The following is a 15,116-nucleotide window of genomic DNA, read 5'->3' on the forward strand; positions in this document are numbered from 1 at the left end:
ATCGGCAAGATCGGCAGCCGCGAGCCCTGCATTAGCCTTGGCATGCTGCCCGGTGTTGGCGGTGGACATTGGCCGAGGCTGGTTGAGTGGGGTTGATGCAGCAACCGTGGAGAACTACCCCAGCAAAGCAAACGGGGCATTGGAAAGGATGGTCATTGGATGCAGCCAAAATAGCATCAAATCTAATCACAAACCCCGTGCGGAACTTGAGCACGCCAAAAGGCCGTTGATTGATAACTAATGTTTAAATCTACAAATTTAGGGCAATGCATCGGCTACACAAACAACGGGCGTACATGATATGGTCAGCGGTCGACATTGTGGATTAACGGTGGATCTCCTTGGTATGGTGGGATGGGATCGTGAATGATGTTACCAGTACCATAGGCATTGATTTATACCCTCCACTAATTCTTTTTTTTATTGGTCGTGAAACTAAAAATCTATTTGATCGTGCCTAGAGGTGGCAAACTGTTCATATTGGGTTTTATACAATTCGAGTTAGATATGGATCATAACCTACTGTTGGGGGGCGGATGGGGGACCCGGAACTTTAGTCCCATATTGAAAGAGTAACAAAAAAGATTGTGCCTTATAAGGAGGGGCCACCTCTTTCCTTCCAGAGAGTCTTTTTAAGAAGGACAAAGCCGTGAGGGGAATATTGCCCATTAAGAGCTGCACACGACACGCGTCGCGCGATACGTACGTACTTTCCCAAAGCAGATAATACCTCTGATCAGGACGTAGTCATTTTTCCGCTCTAACACCTACTATATTCAATAAATAGGTCACCATGTTGGCATGGAGGTTTCCCTAACATTCAAAGTACAAGATCCAAAAATGACGAGAATTGTGAACATGTTTTTTTTTTCTTTTTTGCTTAGGAAAAGAGAAGTGTGGGGGGGGGGGGGGGGAACCTCACCTGCGTAGCAACTTCCACTGGGCCTCCTCTTCGCTGGAGAATATTCGATACGGGTAGAACCTTTTTTACTCATGCCCTTCCCACCCGTGGGAAGCCCAACCAGTATGGCAGCTCTATTTCTGTGTGAGTACGTCACACCAGTACCACCTAAATAAACGGCAAATCAAATAGCGACTCTACCGGACAAACCAGGTGGGGGGCATCCGATCTCTGCATTTAATCGACGCATGTGCGTTTCGAACCTGGGCCGCTCCGATGGAATCAAAGCTCCGTTTCCACCGTGCTACCATCTCGGTGGTGTGAACAGGCTATTGCATGAAAAAAAAGCACCATTCAACTTCTGCATGGATCCAGCATCTGGTGAGTCCTAGCGACATGAAGTTCCATCTAAGCACCAATGCATCCCAATTGCTTGATTATTTTGATGTTACACACCCAAATCATGGAGCCTAATTTCATTTAGATTCTTAGCTGGCTGCTACACCATCAAATGATACAACCCAAATGGCTATCTTATGCATGTTACGGTGAATGAGTGTTGTTGTCCCTAGTTAATAGGAGCGGAGGGCTTGGGCGATAATTTTTTGAAGAGTTGGGGCGGGCCAGCATGTGGAGGAGGACTCTGCAGTGAGACAGCTACTATTGGATTTTTTTAGATCCAGGTGGACGGAGGATGGCGGAACATAGGACACTGGTCAGCTTTCTAGATTGGAAGTCAGAATTGAAGAGGCAGAACATGCAGCTTTGGTTCGGCCAGTGTTGGAGATGGTCGTGCAGAGGGAGGTCTGGGCCCTGGTAGGGGACAATACTCCTGGACCAGATGGCTTCCCACCTTTCTCTTTCAGAGGTATTGATGTATTATTTGGAGGGCAGTGGTGGAGGCAGTACCGTTATTTTTCAGCTGGGCCGTGATGGTAGATGACTGGAAGGCTACCTACATCACTTTGATACTGAAGCATCAAGATGTAGTGGAGCGGAGCCACAATAGACCCATCAACTTGTGTACCACTTTGTACAAGGTTGTAGCGAGGAACATGGTGGGGAGGATGAAAAATCTGTTGCCGAGCATCATCAGCCAGGAGTAGAGAGCTTTTGTGGGGGGAAGAAGTATTTCAGATAATATTTTGCTGGCTCAGAAAATGATGGGGGATCTACAGCAAGCCCTGAAGAGACAGAGCTTGATAGCAGTGAAGTTGGACATGGAGCGTGCTTATGATAGAATTTGGTGGGGTTTTCTCAGGTGTGCATTGGAGAGCTTTAGTTTCCATCAGACTTGGATTCATTCGGTTCTAGGTTGTGTACAGGGGCCAAGCTTCTCCATTTTGGTCAACGGCATGTCGTCGGCTTTCTTTCAGTCTACCTTGGGGCTCCATCAGAGATATCCCCTATCTCTATACTTATTTATCATTTGCTCTGTGTGCTTTTCTGTGCTTTGCATGTAGCTTGTGGGAATCGGGAGCTAGCGGCCTATGTTCCAACCCCGAGCGCCCGTCCCATCTCTCACTTGTTTTTTGTAGACGACTGCCTCCTACTTGCCAGGGCGAGGACGAGGGACACACGAGCCCTCCAAGACATGTTGACAGAGTATTGTGCAGCATCCGGGCAGAGATTCAGAACGATCCTAGGGATGCAGGAGCAGGAGAGGGCGTTGAGCTATCTTGGGGTTCCCCTCACAGGGAGAAGGTTGCGGGTGGCGGAGTGTTCCGATTTGGTGCAGAGGGTGGAAGGCATCCTCACTCTCCATGACGGGTAGATTGACGCTGATTAGGTCAGTTCTGTGCTCCATGCCCATTTATCTTATGGCCCATACTTTTGTGTCGAAGATAGTGCTAGTGGGGATTGAGCGGCTTATGCGGAGTTTCTTTTGGGGTTTGCTTGGGGGGCCACGAGGCACATTTGGTGGCTTGGGAGAGTTTTTATGTCGCAGCGCGAGGGTGGTTTGGGGGTGCAGTCATTTTTGGAGAGGCACGAGGCACTCCTGGCATGTCAGGCGGTGCATTTTGTTTTAGATCTGCAAGGCCTTTAGAGTCAGGTTATGATGACTAGATATGGTCAGGCAGGGGCTGTTGGGCTGGCTCCTGGCAGCTGGAGGTGCTCTTTCATGTGGCGTGAGTTTGGGAGGTATCTGCCTATAGCTCTAGCACATTTCAGGTCGCTGATTGGCGACGGACGGAGCATCGATGTGATAGAGGATCCGTAGGTGGATGCACTTCCACTGAAACTATGCCCGACGATGATCAGTGATGAGGTGGCGGCTGGGCTTCGAGTGTGTGACCTTGTTAGGCCGGGGGAGGCGGAGTGGGACAGTATTAGACTAGGCCAGTTGTTTGGGGAGCACTTAGCAGAGTGGGTTCAGTCGCTCCCAGTTTCGGGTTCTGCAGGGCCAGATGTCAGGGTTTAGAGCACTCTTTGCAGAGCTAGTGTTAGGGTTGGTGATGTTTCTCGGATTCTCCAGCGGGAGTCGGAGCCGGGCCTGGATTGTGGCTGAGTATGAAGGTTTGAGTTACACTAGAGGGTTACTTTGTTTCTCTGGAAGGTGGCCTGGGAGTGTCTGCCGACGAGCTTAGTATTGAGTAGACGAGGAGTAAGCATATCTTTCTAGTTCCTGGATTGCAGGGTGGACGAGTTGGTGGACCATGTGCTATTCTAGTGTGTGTGGGCGAGTGGAGCTTGGATTCTGTCTGGGGTGCCGCGGGATGCTTGGAGCTGAGGGAATCTTTCCTGGAGGCTGTTCATCGATGGTTTAGTATCCCTCAGATGCGTCGAGTGGCTATTAGGGCGTCTTATACAACTTATTAGGTATGGCTGGCCAGGAACACTCGAGTCTTTGGCGAACATAATCCGTCCCCGTGGTCCATGATAGAGCATGCTCGGGCACAAGCGAATAGAGATCATTTATGCAGGCTTAGATTATAAACCTTTGATAGCTCGGGACATCTAGGACCTTCGTTCTGCTTCGGCAGCTTTTCACAGGATATTTTTTTACCTAAGAGTCTCCACCCTCGAGTTTTTTTAGGTCAATTTTGATGGCTCTATCTTGGATGGAGCACTACAGGAAAAGTCGGTTTTACCGACGAATTTTTGCCGACGCTTTTTACAAGCGTCGGCAAGTTTCGGTCTATTGTCAAAATTTGCCGACACTTGTAAAAGCGTCGGCAAAAGACAACGCTAAAAAGCGTCGGTGCAGTCTCGGACCTAAGACGACGCTAAAAAGCGTCGTCGGAAGCCAACGCACCTACTTTCCAACCCTCTTCTGACCATCCCTCCTCCCTCCTCTCTCCGGGTTTCCGATTTCCCGGCCACCGCCCTCCTCTCTCTATTTAACTAGTTGTATTACCCACATCTCTCTCGCCCTCCTCGTCTTCTCTCTCTCTCTAACCCATCAACGGTGCCTTCTCATCATCATCAACCCCCCTCCCTAACCCCCTCCGGATTCAAGAAGCAGAGGCTCCGGCGATGATGTCTTCGCCCGCCTCTTCGCCGCCTCCTTGGATCCCGACTTCGCCCCTCTCTCCCCCGAACCGCGGATCCTCAAGTCCCGCCTCGTCGCCGGCGAGACCCTCTACGGCCTTTTCCTCCTGCGCTCCTCCCCGACCCTCGCCGAGATCGCCGGCCTCGCCGGCTACGACTACGGGGTCGTCGACATGGAGCACGGCTCTGGCGGCATCGCCGAGGCCCTCCCCTGCCTCCGCGCCCTCGCCGCCGCCCGCACCCCAGCCATCCTCCGCCGAGGCCCTCCCCTGCATTATCCTATCATTTATTTATTTATAATTGCATTACATTTATTATCACTGTTTTTACTTCCAGATTTGAGAGAAGATGCATGAATTCTTTATTTTATTAGATTATAAACCTTTGATAGCTCGGGACATCTAGGACCTTCGTTCTGCTTCGGCAGCTTTTCACAGGATATTTTTTTACCTAAGAGTCTCCACCCTCGAGTTTTTTTAGGTCAATTTTGATGGCTCTATCTTGGATGGAGCACTACAGGAAAAGTCGGTTTTACCGACGCATTTTTGCCGACGCTTTTTACAAGCGTCGGCAAGTTTCGGTCTATTGTCAAAATTTGCCGACACTTGTAAAAGCGTCGGCAAAAGACGACGCTAAAAAGCGTCGGTGCAGTCTCGGACCTAAGACGACGCTAAAAAGCGTCGTCGGAAGCCAACGCACCTACTTCCCAACCCTCTTCTGACCATCCCTCCTCCCTCCTCCCTCCTCCCTCCTCTCTCCGGGTTTCCGATTTCCCGGCCACCGCCCTCCTCTCTCTATTTAACTAGTTGTATTACCCACATCTCTCTCGCCCTCCTCGTCTTCTCTCTCTCTCTAACCCATCAACGGTGCCTTCTCATCATCATCAACCCCCCTCCCTAACCCCCTCCGGATTCAAGAAGCAGAGGCTCCGGCGATGATGTCTTCGCCCGCCTCTTCGCCGCCTCCTTGGATCCCGACTTCGCCCCTCTCTCCCCCGAACCGCGGATCCTCAAGTCCCGCCTCGTCGCCGGCGAGACCCTCTACGGCCTCTTCCTCCTGCGCTCCTCCCCGACCCTCGCCGAGATCGCCGGCCTCGCCGGCTACGACTACGGGGTCGTCGACATGGAGCACGGCTCTGGCGGCATCGCCGAGGCCCTCCCCTGCCTCCGCGCCCTCGCCGCCGCCCGCACCCCAGCCATCCTCCGCCGAGGCCCTCCCCTGCATTATCCCATCATTTATTTATTTATAATTGCATTACATTTATTATCACTGTTTTTACTTCCAGATTTGAGAGAAGATGCATGAATTCTTTATTTTATTTTATTTTATTTTTTCTGTTGGTAATCCAACCTCTTTGTCTTTCTCCGATTTCGATTAGGGTTGTGAAGCAATTATCTTTTCTAAACCCCTTTTGGTACGACATATTGTTGGTCTGAGGAACATGATAGATATGCTTCATTAGCCCTGATATTTTGTGTTGTCTTTGGCTTCAGACCTTCTTGAATTAAAGGAAGTTGCATTTCTTTGATTATGGGAAGCGTTTCTTGAAATCTTAGCTTTGCCTGCGTTAAGGGAAGAAGGGGCATCTCAACAGCCAGACCTTTTTGAATTAAAGAAGTCGCATTTCTTTGATTATGGAAAGCGTCTCTTGAAATCTTACATTAACAGGAAAAGCATGGTTCCAAAATGGCCTTCTTAGATGGTAACCCTCCTGAGAGGCTATGCATGCCAATTGTTGATCACATTCAGTCATTGGGTGGTGAAGTCCAACTAAATTCACGTATACAAAAAGTTGAACTGAACTGTGACGGAACCGTGAAACACTTTGTGCTCACCAATGGAAATATTATCAGTGGCGGTGTTTATGTTATTGCCACTCCTGGTATAAACTTATCCTGCAGTGATCCCTAATGAATGAATTGTATTTTTGCTTGTGCCCACCATGACTTTTTACTCTGTTGCATCAGTTGATATCTTGAAGCTTCTTTTGCCTCAAGAGTGGAGGGAAATTTCATACTTTAAGAAGCTGGACAAATTAGTGGGAGTTCCGGTGATTAATGTTCATATATGGTTGGTCGAATTCTCCTGAACTTAGGCTTCATTTTTCTTGTTGGATATTTTTACATCTTCATAAGTAGTTGAGCCACTCAATTTCCTTATTGTCTTTATGTTTTCTTGACTTGATGATTAAATAGAATGCTATCTGATAAGATTCTTATGTTATAATTATTTCCCCCCTTTTTCCAGGTTTGACAGGAAACTAAAGAACAATTATGATCATCTTCTTTCCAGCAGGTCATGCTCAAATTATTCCATCAAGATTTATTTTTTTTTTAAAAAATAGCAATCCCGACGCTTTAAAGCGTCGGCCAAAAGAGATTTGCCGACGCTTTAAAGCATCAGCAGGTCCTGCTCACATTATTCCATCAAGATTTATTTTTTTTAAAAAATAGCAATCCCGACACTTTAAAGCGTCGGCCAAAAGAGCTTTCCGACGCTTTAAAGCGTCGGCGAAAACTTGGTCTTTATCGACGCTTTAAAGCGTCGGTAAAAACAGGTTTCCCGACGCTTTAAAGCGTCGGCGAAAACGCAATCAGGATTAGGCTTTATCGACGCTTTAAAGCGTCGGGAAAGAACTTTTGGCCGACGCTTTCATTAGCGTCGGCAAATCCCTGTTTTTGCCGACGTTTTCTCTTAGCGTCGGCAAAAACCGTACCCACGCCCACCTGCCCGACGTCTGACCCACGCTTTGGGACGCGTGGGCTGGGAATTCGCCGACGCTTATAAGCGTCGGTAGAGACAAAAAAAAGCGCCGGGAGTTATTTCTTCTTTAGTAGTGGAGGTAGGAGGATAGGGGCTGGATTTGTCATCAGGGGCCCAAGTTCTACGGTAGTGGCAGCGGAGGACTGTCAGATCTTCGACATCTCAATTCTTGGAGCAGAGTTGCAGGCGGCTTGGATGGACTTGCATTATACGCGGCAGGTGCTTTAGGCTACTTCAATTCTATTGGAGGGTGATTCAGCCACTGTGATCAGTTGGGTCCGAGGAGACCCAAGCAGTGATGGAGGGGTTCGACCCCTGCTCCGAGATATTTAGGTGATGGTGAGAGAGGAAGTGACATTTTCGGCTATGCATGTATTCTATGTGGGCAATAGGACGGTGGACTGGATGACTGCATATGTAGCGAATAGCGTACCACTCAGGAGGCACCCTGTGGGCTGGGAAGGAGAGTTGTCCGGACACTTTGGGATCTGTTATTTGCCGATTCTATTAGGTGTATTCATACTCGTGATGTATGAAAGACCCGTTTCAGCAAAAAAAAAAAAAAAAAAAAAAAAGGGAGAGAAAGTATACATGCTTCTTCCTTTATAAAATAGATTGACTTCTTATGGTAATAACCCCAACAAAAGGCATTTTTGTACATATACCCTTAAATTAGCTGCATTAATAAGTAATCATTTAAAATAGTTATTTATTAACATCATAAACCAAAAATTAAATAAGAGGACACCATTGCGAAAATAGAATAGTTTGATAGGTATATATGTAAATAGTGATTTTTAGGAAGGGGTAACTAAAATGGCAACATGCCCTTGAAAAGGCCAACAAATCTTTTGACTAATTTGTGGATGGAGATGCATATAGCCGTTGGTCCTCAAAAGGATAGAGGCTTTACCACAAATCTATTGTAACTCGGTAGAGAAGATGAATCCCCCTCTGCTTCTCCAAGGATCAAACAAGAGAACACGACTTACTAATGGGGAAAATAGAATAAAAGAGATCCGCCATTAGGAAGGAGAATCAAAACAGAAATGATTAAATTAAATCCTATACGTACAGCTGTTTTAAGCAAAGAGACTAGAAAGGCCTAAGAGTGCATGAATGAGGATGACTGAGATTTGTTCCGACAAGGTTTCCATCATAGACTATAAAAGAAATGTTTGAAACTCAAATAAATCTGAAGGCAAGTGCTGTGACAACATGGTATAAGGCTCAATACATCAGTGTACGGACGCTGACAAGAGTCAATGGTGGCGCAAGCTTCATAAATTAAGCCAAAGAGATGGGATGATCTCTGCCAATAAACATTACAGTCACAGTCACAATTGTAGCCAAAAAAAAAAAAAAATTACAGTCACAAGAGATGAAGCGCATATTCAAAAATAAAAAACTAATAGATCTTACGTAAATAAAAAATGCAAAGTAATAAGCATGGAACAATTTTAAAGGATTGACGAGAATTGTTCTATGATTTATATAGAACACTCATAGATATTTCTGTTTTAAGTAAAATCTTCTTTGCCTTTATTGCTCATGAGGCCTGGACAAGGCAATAACATCACCTAAGGCAAGAATTTACTCGGAGTCATATGTCACTATGGTAATAATTCACACCCAGTATCTTTCAGGCTGCCTCTAGTTCCTCACAAAGCCAAACATTACTACATAAATATGAATGTCAAATCATCTTTCAATGTAAAATGCTGATTTTTATCTGGTGCTGCACGCACGCACGCACAAACATTGCCATATAAATGTGAATGGCCAATCATCTTCTCAACGTGAAATGCTGATTTCTATCTGGTGCATATGCATGCGCACACAAGCAAGCGGTCAACCAGAGAATTGCCCTAATGTTTTAATGCATCAAATTTACAAACAGTACTAGTATCTAAGACAATCTTCAGATGCCACAAATGTCAATACCAAAAGCAAGCAGCTCTCTGCGAGCCGCTATTCGTCCTGCATTTCCGCACATCAATACTCTACTAATTGTAAAATAAGAAAGTAAAGGGTTCTGAAGGATGTTTCTTGATACTTCTTTATTGGGAGATGTGCTGCTACCTGAGAGGTCCATAAGCAATTTCAGCGCTTGTTACTCCTATGAGTTTGGTGCCTCCATTTTGCCGGATTGCTGGACAGTCGAAATCTTTTGCCTCCAGTTGGAGTACCCACCATGGAATGGACCACTCGTAGTTGCTTTGCACTTGTCAAAAGCCTCGACACACAATGCGCCTTCGCCCTCTGAACTCCACTTACTTGAACACGACTCCACTGGCTCGTCCATAGATTCTACTGCGAGGAAATCAAAGCCCTTATCTTTTGGAGGCGAAAATGAACTCTCTAAGTTCCAGGCTCTGGTTCTTTTAGGAGAAGGATCGTAGAACTTGCTCTCATCACAGGAACTGCTTGACCCCACATCCTCAACCTCATTATTCCATGCGTCCTCTGCACCTAAGGATGGAGAAGAAGGCAGCCCCAGGCGCAGTGACAAATCACAACAAATGTGTGGTGGATTCTCAGATGCTTTTATGAAGTTCGAAACTTGCTTCAAAGAATCCATGGTGCTTCTGCTACCAGGAACGTTCTGCATAGAGCCTGCCTCAGCCTTGGCGAGGGACAGAACATCAGGCATCATGGGTGTGACCGTGCTACAAAAGAGGTCCTGAGGCCTCTGATGAGATAACTGCGCAACTGTTTTGGGTTGGTTGTGGCTGTAGTACAGGGGATACACATGACCCAAACTCGGGCAAGTATAGGTATTCATTGGGTTCGGCATTCTATCTTGGCAAGAGAGTAGAGAATGCTTGGAGGTATAATGGAGACTGGAATTAGCTATGGTGAAGGAATCTTCATGCTCATGAGAGGCATCAGGGTTGACAGACTTGGCCTCGGGAATGCCAGGATGTACAACGGTGGGCTTTATGAAGGCGGAGCCCCAGGATGCAAACTGAGAAGCGGAAACGTGGTCAAGAGGAGGTGATGGTGCCAACCGATGGCCAGAAGATCCTATGCGAGACTTCTTGTTGTTGTTGTTGTCGTCGTCGTCCGGGAGCTTAAGAGGGGCAGCGATGACATCTTTGATGGTGGAGCTCAAATAGCCGCCATGGTTGCTGTGTCGCTGGCTCCTTGAAGTTCTTATGGGAATGCAGCCCAGATTAAGCGCCGCTGAGGCGTGGGGATGTAGCAGAGAAAGAGAACAAGGAGACAGAAGAAGGGAGGAAGGAACAAAAAAAAAAAAACAAAAAAAAAACAAAGAAAGAAACATTATTCCACGATCATCTTCGATCTAAATCGACAATTGCCGTGCGCGCAGGCGCGCGTGAGTGGGCGTGGGGGCGGTGAGCACGAGAATGAGTGCTCTCGTGCTTCGATATGTTGTGTTTGGAAGGGTAAATTGAATCAAAGGAGGAACCTGACCTCCTCAACCGTCCCATTTTCCCCAACATAGATTTCTCCATGAAGCAGGATTCAAGTAGGAAGAAGGCACAGGATTTCAGAGGAAAACCAAATCACATCATTGAGAAGGAAGGAGGCCCAGGATTGAACATTTGCCTTATGTTGTGTTCTTCTTTAAGCAACGGAAAGGAATGGCAATTCGCACATCACATCACTGAGACGAGATGTTGGTGGTGAGGAGGTGATACCTTCTATGCAGGGCTGCAAGAGGTCTCCGCTCTCCGTAGTTTCATCCTTGCGAATGATGGTGTCGATGGCGTCGTTAGCTCGGTCGCGCAGCGTCTTCAGGTCCATGTATTCTGCCTGCAAACAAACGCACCATCACCAGCAGCACCACTATGAGCAAACCCTTCTCCTCCTCCCAGTCAGTCAGTGGGGGTTGGCGATGTCGGCAAACGAAGGGGCGGGGCAGCGGGGGAGAGGCGAAGAGATGGAGGGGGGGGGGGGGGGGGGAGGGGGGAAACGGAGGAAGAGGAGGAAGAAGAAGGGGCCAGGAACAAACCTCGGAGTTGGCTTTGGAGTACATAATCTCCTCGGCCTTGAGAACGACGAAGGGGAGCTTCTCCTGCCATTCCTTGTTCTTGCGGGTGGCGGGACTGTGTACTTCGTTCGCCACCCTGATGAGTGATGGGCATCAGTGAAACAAAATAAAAATAAAAACAGAAATAGAAAGTAAAACCGCAACAATCAGCCCATCACCGCCGCCAACACAACCACGCGCTCTGATGTCGGTGGTGGAGGCAATCGGGAACGAATTCGATGAAAAGAATAACCGGTAGTGGGGAGAGAGAGCGGAACCTGAAGATTTCTTGGATGAGAGATCCTCTAATGGGCTGGTGCCTGTCGCTGTGCCAGGCGCGCCTCACACACTCATATGGCCTAGGTCCTGGTCTCGGCATTTCCCGCTCCCTACCTTAATCCTGCAACACGCCCACCCCCTACTCAATCTCGTGAGCAATCGATCAAATGATTGGAGCAAGAAAGCCGCAGCGAGCGAGCGAGCGAGAGAGAAAATGATGCTTTTAGAAAGGGGAAAGGGCAAGAGAGAGCTACCATCCACCTCACCTTTCCTTTTTCGCCCTCAGTCCCGACAAATCCAAGCCCGCCGATCCGATAAGCCTTCCTTCCCTCCCTTCCCCCGACGCTTACCCTCCGGTGGTTCTGCAAGGCTGCCCCCGAGGGATGGTTGGAGGGATTTAATGCACCCCCGCACAACCCCACCCACAACCACACCGGAAGAGAGCGAGAGCCTGAGAGGGCAAGAGCTGGAATCCGTGGCCGTGGGCGAGCAAGGGTTGGGGTGATGGGTCTGGTGGGTGCGGGCGGCCCGTCGTTTGCTGGCCCAAGACAGCAGTTCCGTCTATAAAACGCCTTATTGATCCAATTCAAACGGTATAAAACATACTACATTATATTGATTCTATAACCATATTTGATATAGGTAAACATTCAATACGCCAAAAAAAAATTATATACTAGTATGGCATCGGCGAAACTTGATTCCGTCTTTCATTGCGGGCTCGGACATTTTTAGATTATATCTTTAGAGTATATTGTTGAACTTTTTGGTTTTGTCGGACACCCTATTTGCAAAATTAGACTTTTTTTCTACATAAAAATTAAAAGCAAGCCTGCTGATCAGTGGGAGAAACAGCTTATGAATTATTTTCATCTTAGGAAGGAAAAAAAAAAAAGCTTGTGAAATAGTTTAACCTGGTGGTACGATGTTAGCAAGCAAATATGGTTGCTCAATCCTTGATTCATAGAATGTCCATTGAAAAGTCTCAAGAAAAATTATAAATAAACTCGTGTTAAGATTGAATTTTCCGTAAGGCAAAAACATTAAGTGATGATGAGAGCACAAGCCTAAAGCATTATCCACCTCAACAGTACCATAAGCTTGATGAGAATGAATTCTCTATTAGTCCATCTAGCATACCAAGCTATCATGTGATAATACTAGGATGCTAGCCAAAATGTGATGAAATCAGTTAAAAAAGTCTTTTGGTTGTGAAAGAATGATTTAAAAATTTAAAAAAGTATGAAAATTGAAAAATAACTGTAAGTTCTCTCGTGAACTATATAAGATTTTTCGTTAAGAAAATCTAGGTAGAGATCTCATATAATAAATCTCGTCTCTAAAAATGAAAATATTGTTTAGAATGGTGATGACTATTAGTTGGGGAAGGAAAGTCCTAATATTAAGAAGATTTGGTATACATCTCTGAATCCAACTCAGCCTAAAAGCTTAAGCCTAATTTTGGATCCAATCATCTCTATCAACCTTTCTCTTTCCTACTAAATATTCCATATGAGACTAAATCTTACCCTTGATCCTCAACAACCTTCCCCTTCATATGCTAGTGGATTCAACTTTCCAACAAATCCAATCCACCACTCTTCAATCAAGCTCAATGTCTAATTACTTTTTCAGTACATCATCCAAGATTACGTTTTAACTAAACTCTTACAAGAGTTCGCTCTTATAAGAATCATTCTCCAGCCGATAAACTTAATATGCTTTGCTCATGCGAGTCCATCCATTGCGTCTATACCACATCATGATCTATGTATCAATGTTCCCATTCTTCATAAGAGGCACCACTCAATTTTGGACACCTTTATTATTTTGAAAAGTTTGTCTAGTATCATTAGTCATTGGTCTGGTACCACTTGTGGGGGGCAAAGAATCCTAACATACATTGTTGGAACCTAACCTTACGTCGTTAAGTTCTCGACCTAATTATCTATGTCAAGCTTTCTTCCTCCAACCAGTTATTAATGTGTAACTAAACCTCATGCATGATCCTCAATAACTAGTAGTATAATAACCAAAGTTATCAAGCTTGTAGTATTCTTAAAAATATTTAGAATAAAAATCAACTAAATATAAAAATTGTATGTTATATATGAAAATTTTCGTTTTGAAAATTTTCGTTACTGATCTTTGATAGTAGAATTTGGAATGCCTGACAGACTTCATAGACTTCATCGGCACACTTCATATATAATTTTAATACTAGAATAAAGTTTTGCATATTCACCAACAAAAAAAAGGCTTCTGAGTACGTAGGATCGTGAATTAATTTTATCAAATATGATATAATATTAATTATGTTTCTCCTTATACTTTTCTTTACTTATGCCTTTGGATCTTGTAGCTAGAGAACCGATTCTACTTTTCAATACTATCTTTGTCGGATTTAAGCTCTTGGCTAGGACTATCAAAAGAATTAAGATCTTGCTTCCGTCTCTGATTTGAAGATGACAGCACAGAGGAACAGTGCAACTCATTAGCAAGAAGTTTCAAATAGACATATGAGAAGAGGAACGGAAAGCAAGTTGCAGAGATCTTATTAGTTAACTTGGGATGTTACTAGGCAAACTTTACAAGAACTCAAAAGAGGCTCTACTGCAACTAATTTATAATTGAAGGGGCTAAATATAAAAAATTCTAAAACCTGAATTGGGCTCAAATGTATGAAGAAAGTTTTGGGTCCTCTTTTTCGTGCGAGCAAGGAGGAAAAATTAAGGTGAAGGGGCTACATTCTAGTATCCCATGTATAATAAATTCAGGTTCAACTTACAAGCACCCATCATCCACTACAGGAAAAATAGCCTTTACCGACGCATTTTTCCCGACGCTAGGCATAAGCGTCGGAAAAAAATTGAATGAGGCCAAGATTTGCCGACGCTTTAAATAAGCGTCGGTAATTCTCCAGAACAGACGACGCTCCTGAGCATTGGCGTAATGTTACAGGAACAGCCGACGCGTTTTAAGAAAAGACGACGCTTATTAGCGTCGTCCTATTTGCATCCTAAGACGACGCGTATACGTGTCGTCAAAAGTCAAATTAATAACAAAACCAAGCGGCCGGCCCCCTCTTCCTCATTTGGCATCCCGATCGATCAAGCCCTAGGTCCTCTCCTCCTCCCTTCTCTCCGACGACGAGCGGCCGGCCCTTGTCCTCTCCGGCGCCGAGCGACGTCCGATGGCAAGCTCCTCTCCTTCTCCCTCCTCTCCGGTGCCGAGCGACCGTCCGCATCCTCCTCTCCTCCTCCCTCCTTTGCGGCGCCGACCAGCCGACACCATCTCCCTCCGCCTGAGACCGAGGTAATTCAAAAAATTTTTACCGGGTATTACTGCATTTCTTGAATTTGAGTAATGCTAATGGAAGTATGCTAGCAAAGACAATCAAATCTCACAAAAGGTTGGGATTAGAAACAAAGCAAGGTTAGATGCATACTTTTCTCTGTGTTCTTGGTAAGAACATCCATCTCTGTAATGGTAGTTTTCATGCATCATTCATAACTATTTGAGGGAAAGATGCTTCATAACTTAGCATCTCTGTAATGGTTATATTGCTGCATAATTCTCATTATGGACAGACCAACTCGGTCAAGTAAACATTCATAACTTTTCTTGTTCAAACCTCTAGATTGTACGAATTGTCTACCATTGCAAACAAATCTCGTTGAGATG

At 45.7% G+C, this 15,116-nt stretch overlaps 2 protein-coding genes across 2 annotated transcripts; one reads left to right on the forward strand and one right to left on the reverse strand.

Moving 5' to 3' along the window:
• The first annotated feature begins 6,046 nt into the window (after positions 1-6,046).
• On the forward strand, positions 6,047-6,752 carry LOC103724277 (15-cis-phytoene desaturase, chloroplastic/chromoplastic-like). The gene is made up of 3 exons (XM_039131312.1): positions 6,047-6,275; positions 6,361-6,463; positions 6,641-6,752. The coding sequence occupies exons 1-3, from the start codon at positions 6,080-6,082 to the stop codon at positions 6,735-6,737; spliced, it is 396 nt and encodes a 131-aa protein (XP_038987240.1). The 5' UTR covers positions 6,047-6,079; the 3' UTR covers positions 6,738-6,752.
• Positions 6,753-8,624: 1,872 nt separating this feature from the next.
• On the reverse strand, positions 8,625-11,912 carry LOC103721416. Its single transcript, XM_008811618.4, has 5 exons — positions 11,699-11,912; positions 11,432-11,553; positions 11,136-11,250; positions 10,822-10,936; positions 8,625-10,342 (listed from the first exon to the last, which is right to left on the reverse strand). The coding sequence occupies exons 2-5, from the start codon at positions 11,530-11,532 to the stop codon at positions 9,276-9,278; spliced, it is 1,398 nt and encodes a 465-aa protein (XP_008809840.2). The 5' UTR covers positions 11,533-11,553; positions 11,699-11,912; the 3' UTR covers positions 8,625-9,275.
• Positions 11,913-15,116: the final 3,204 nt, after the last annotated feature.

This window comes from Phoenix dactylifera, chromosome 11, assembly GCF_009389715.1.
Source record: "Phoenix dactylifera cultivar Barhee BC4 chromosome 11, palm_55x_up_171113_PBpolish2nd_filt_p, whole genome shotgun sequence".
NCBI lineage: Eukaryota > Viridiplantae > Streptophyta > Magnoliopsida > Arecales > Arecaceae > Phoenix > Phoenix dactylifera.

Coding starts and splice junctions, on each gene's coding strand:
- LOC103724277 (XM_039131312.1), top strand. CDS start 6,080: ATGGCCTTCTTAGATGGTAACCCTCCTGAGAGGCTATGCATGCCAATT. Junction 6,276..6,360: donor TTATGTTATTGCCACTCCTG/GTATAAACTTAT, acceptor CTGTTGCATCAG/TTGATATCTTGAAGCTTCTT. Junction 6,464..6,640: donor GTGATTAATGTTCATATATG/GTTGGTCGAATT, acceptor CCCTTTTTCCAG/GTTTGACAGGAAACTAAAGA.
- LOC103721416 (XM_008811618.4), bottom strand. CDS start 11,532: ATGCCGAGACCAGGACCTAGGCCATATGAGTGTGTGAGGCGCGCCTGG. Junction 11,251..11,431: donor CTCATCCAAGAAATCTTCAG/GTTCCGCTCTCT, acceptor ATCACTCATCAG/GGTGGCGAACGAAGTACACA. Junction 10,343..10,821: donor CTTGCAGCCCTGCATAGAAG/GTATCACCTCCT, acceptor CCCACGCCTCAG/CGGCGCTTAATCTGGGCTGC.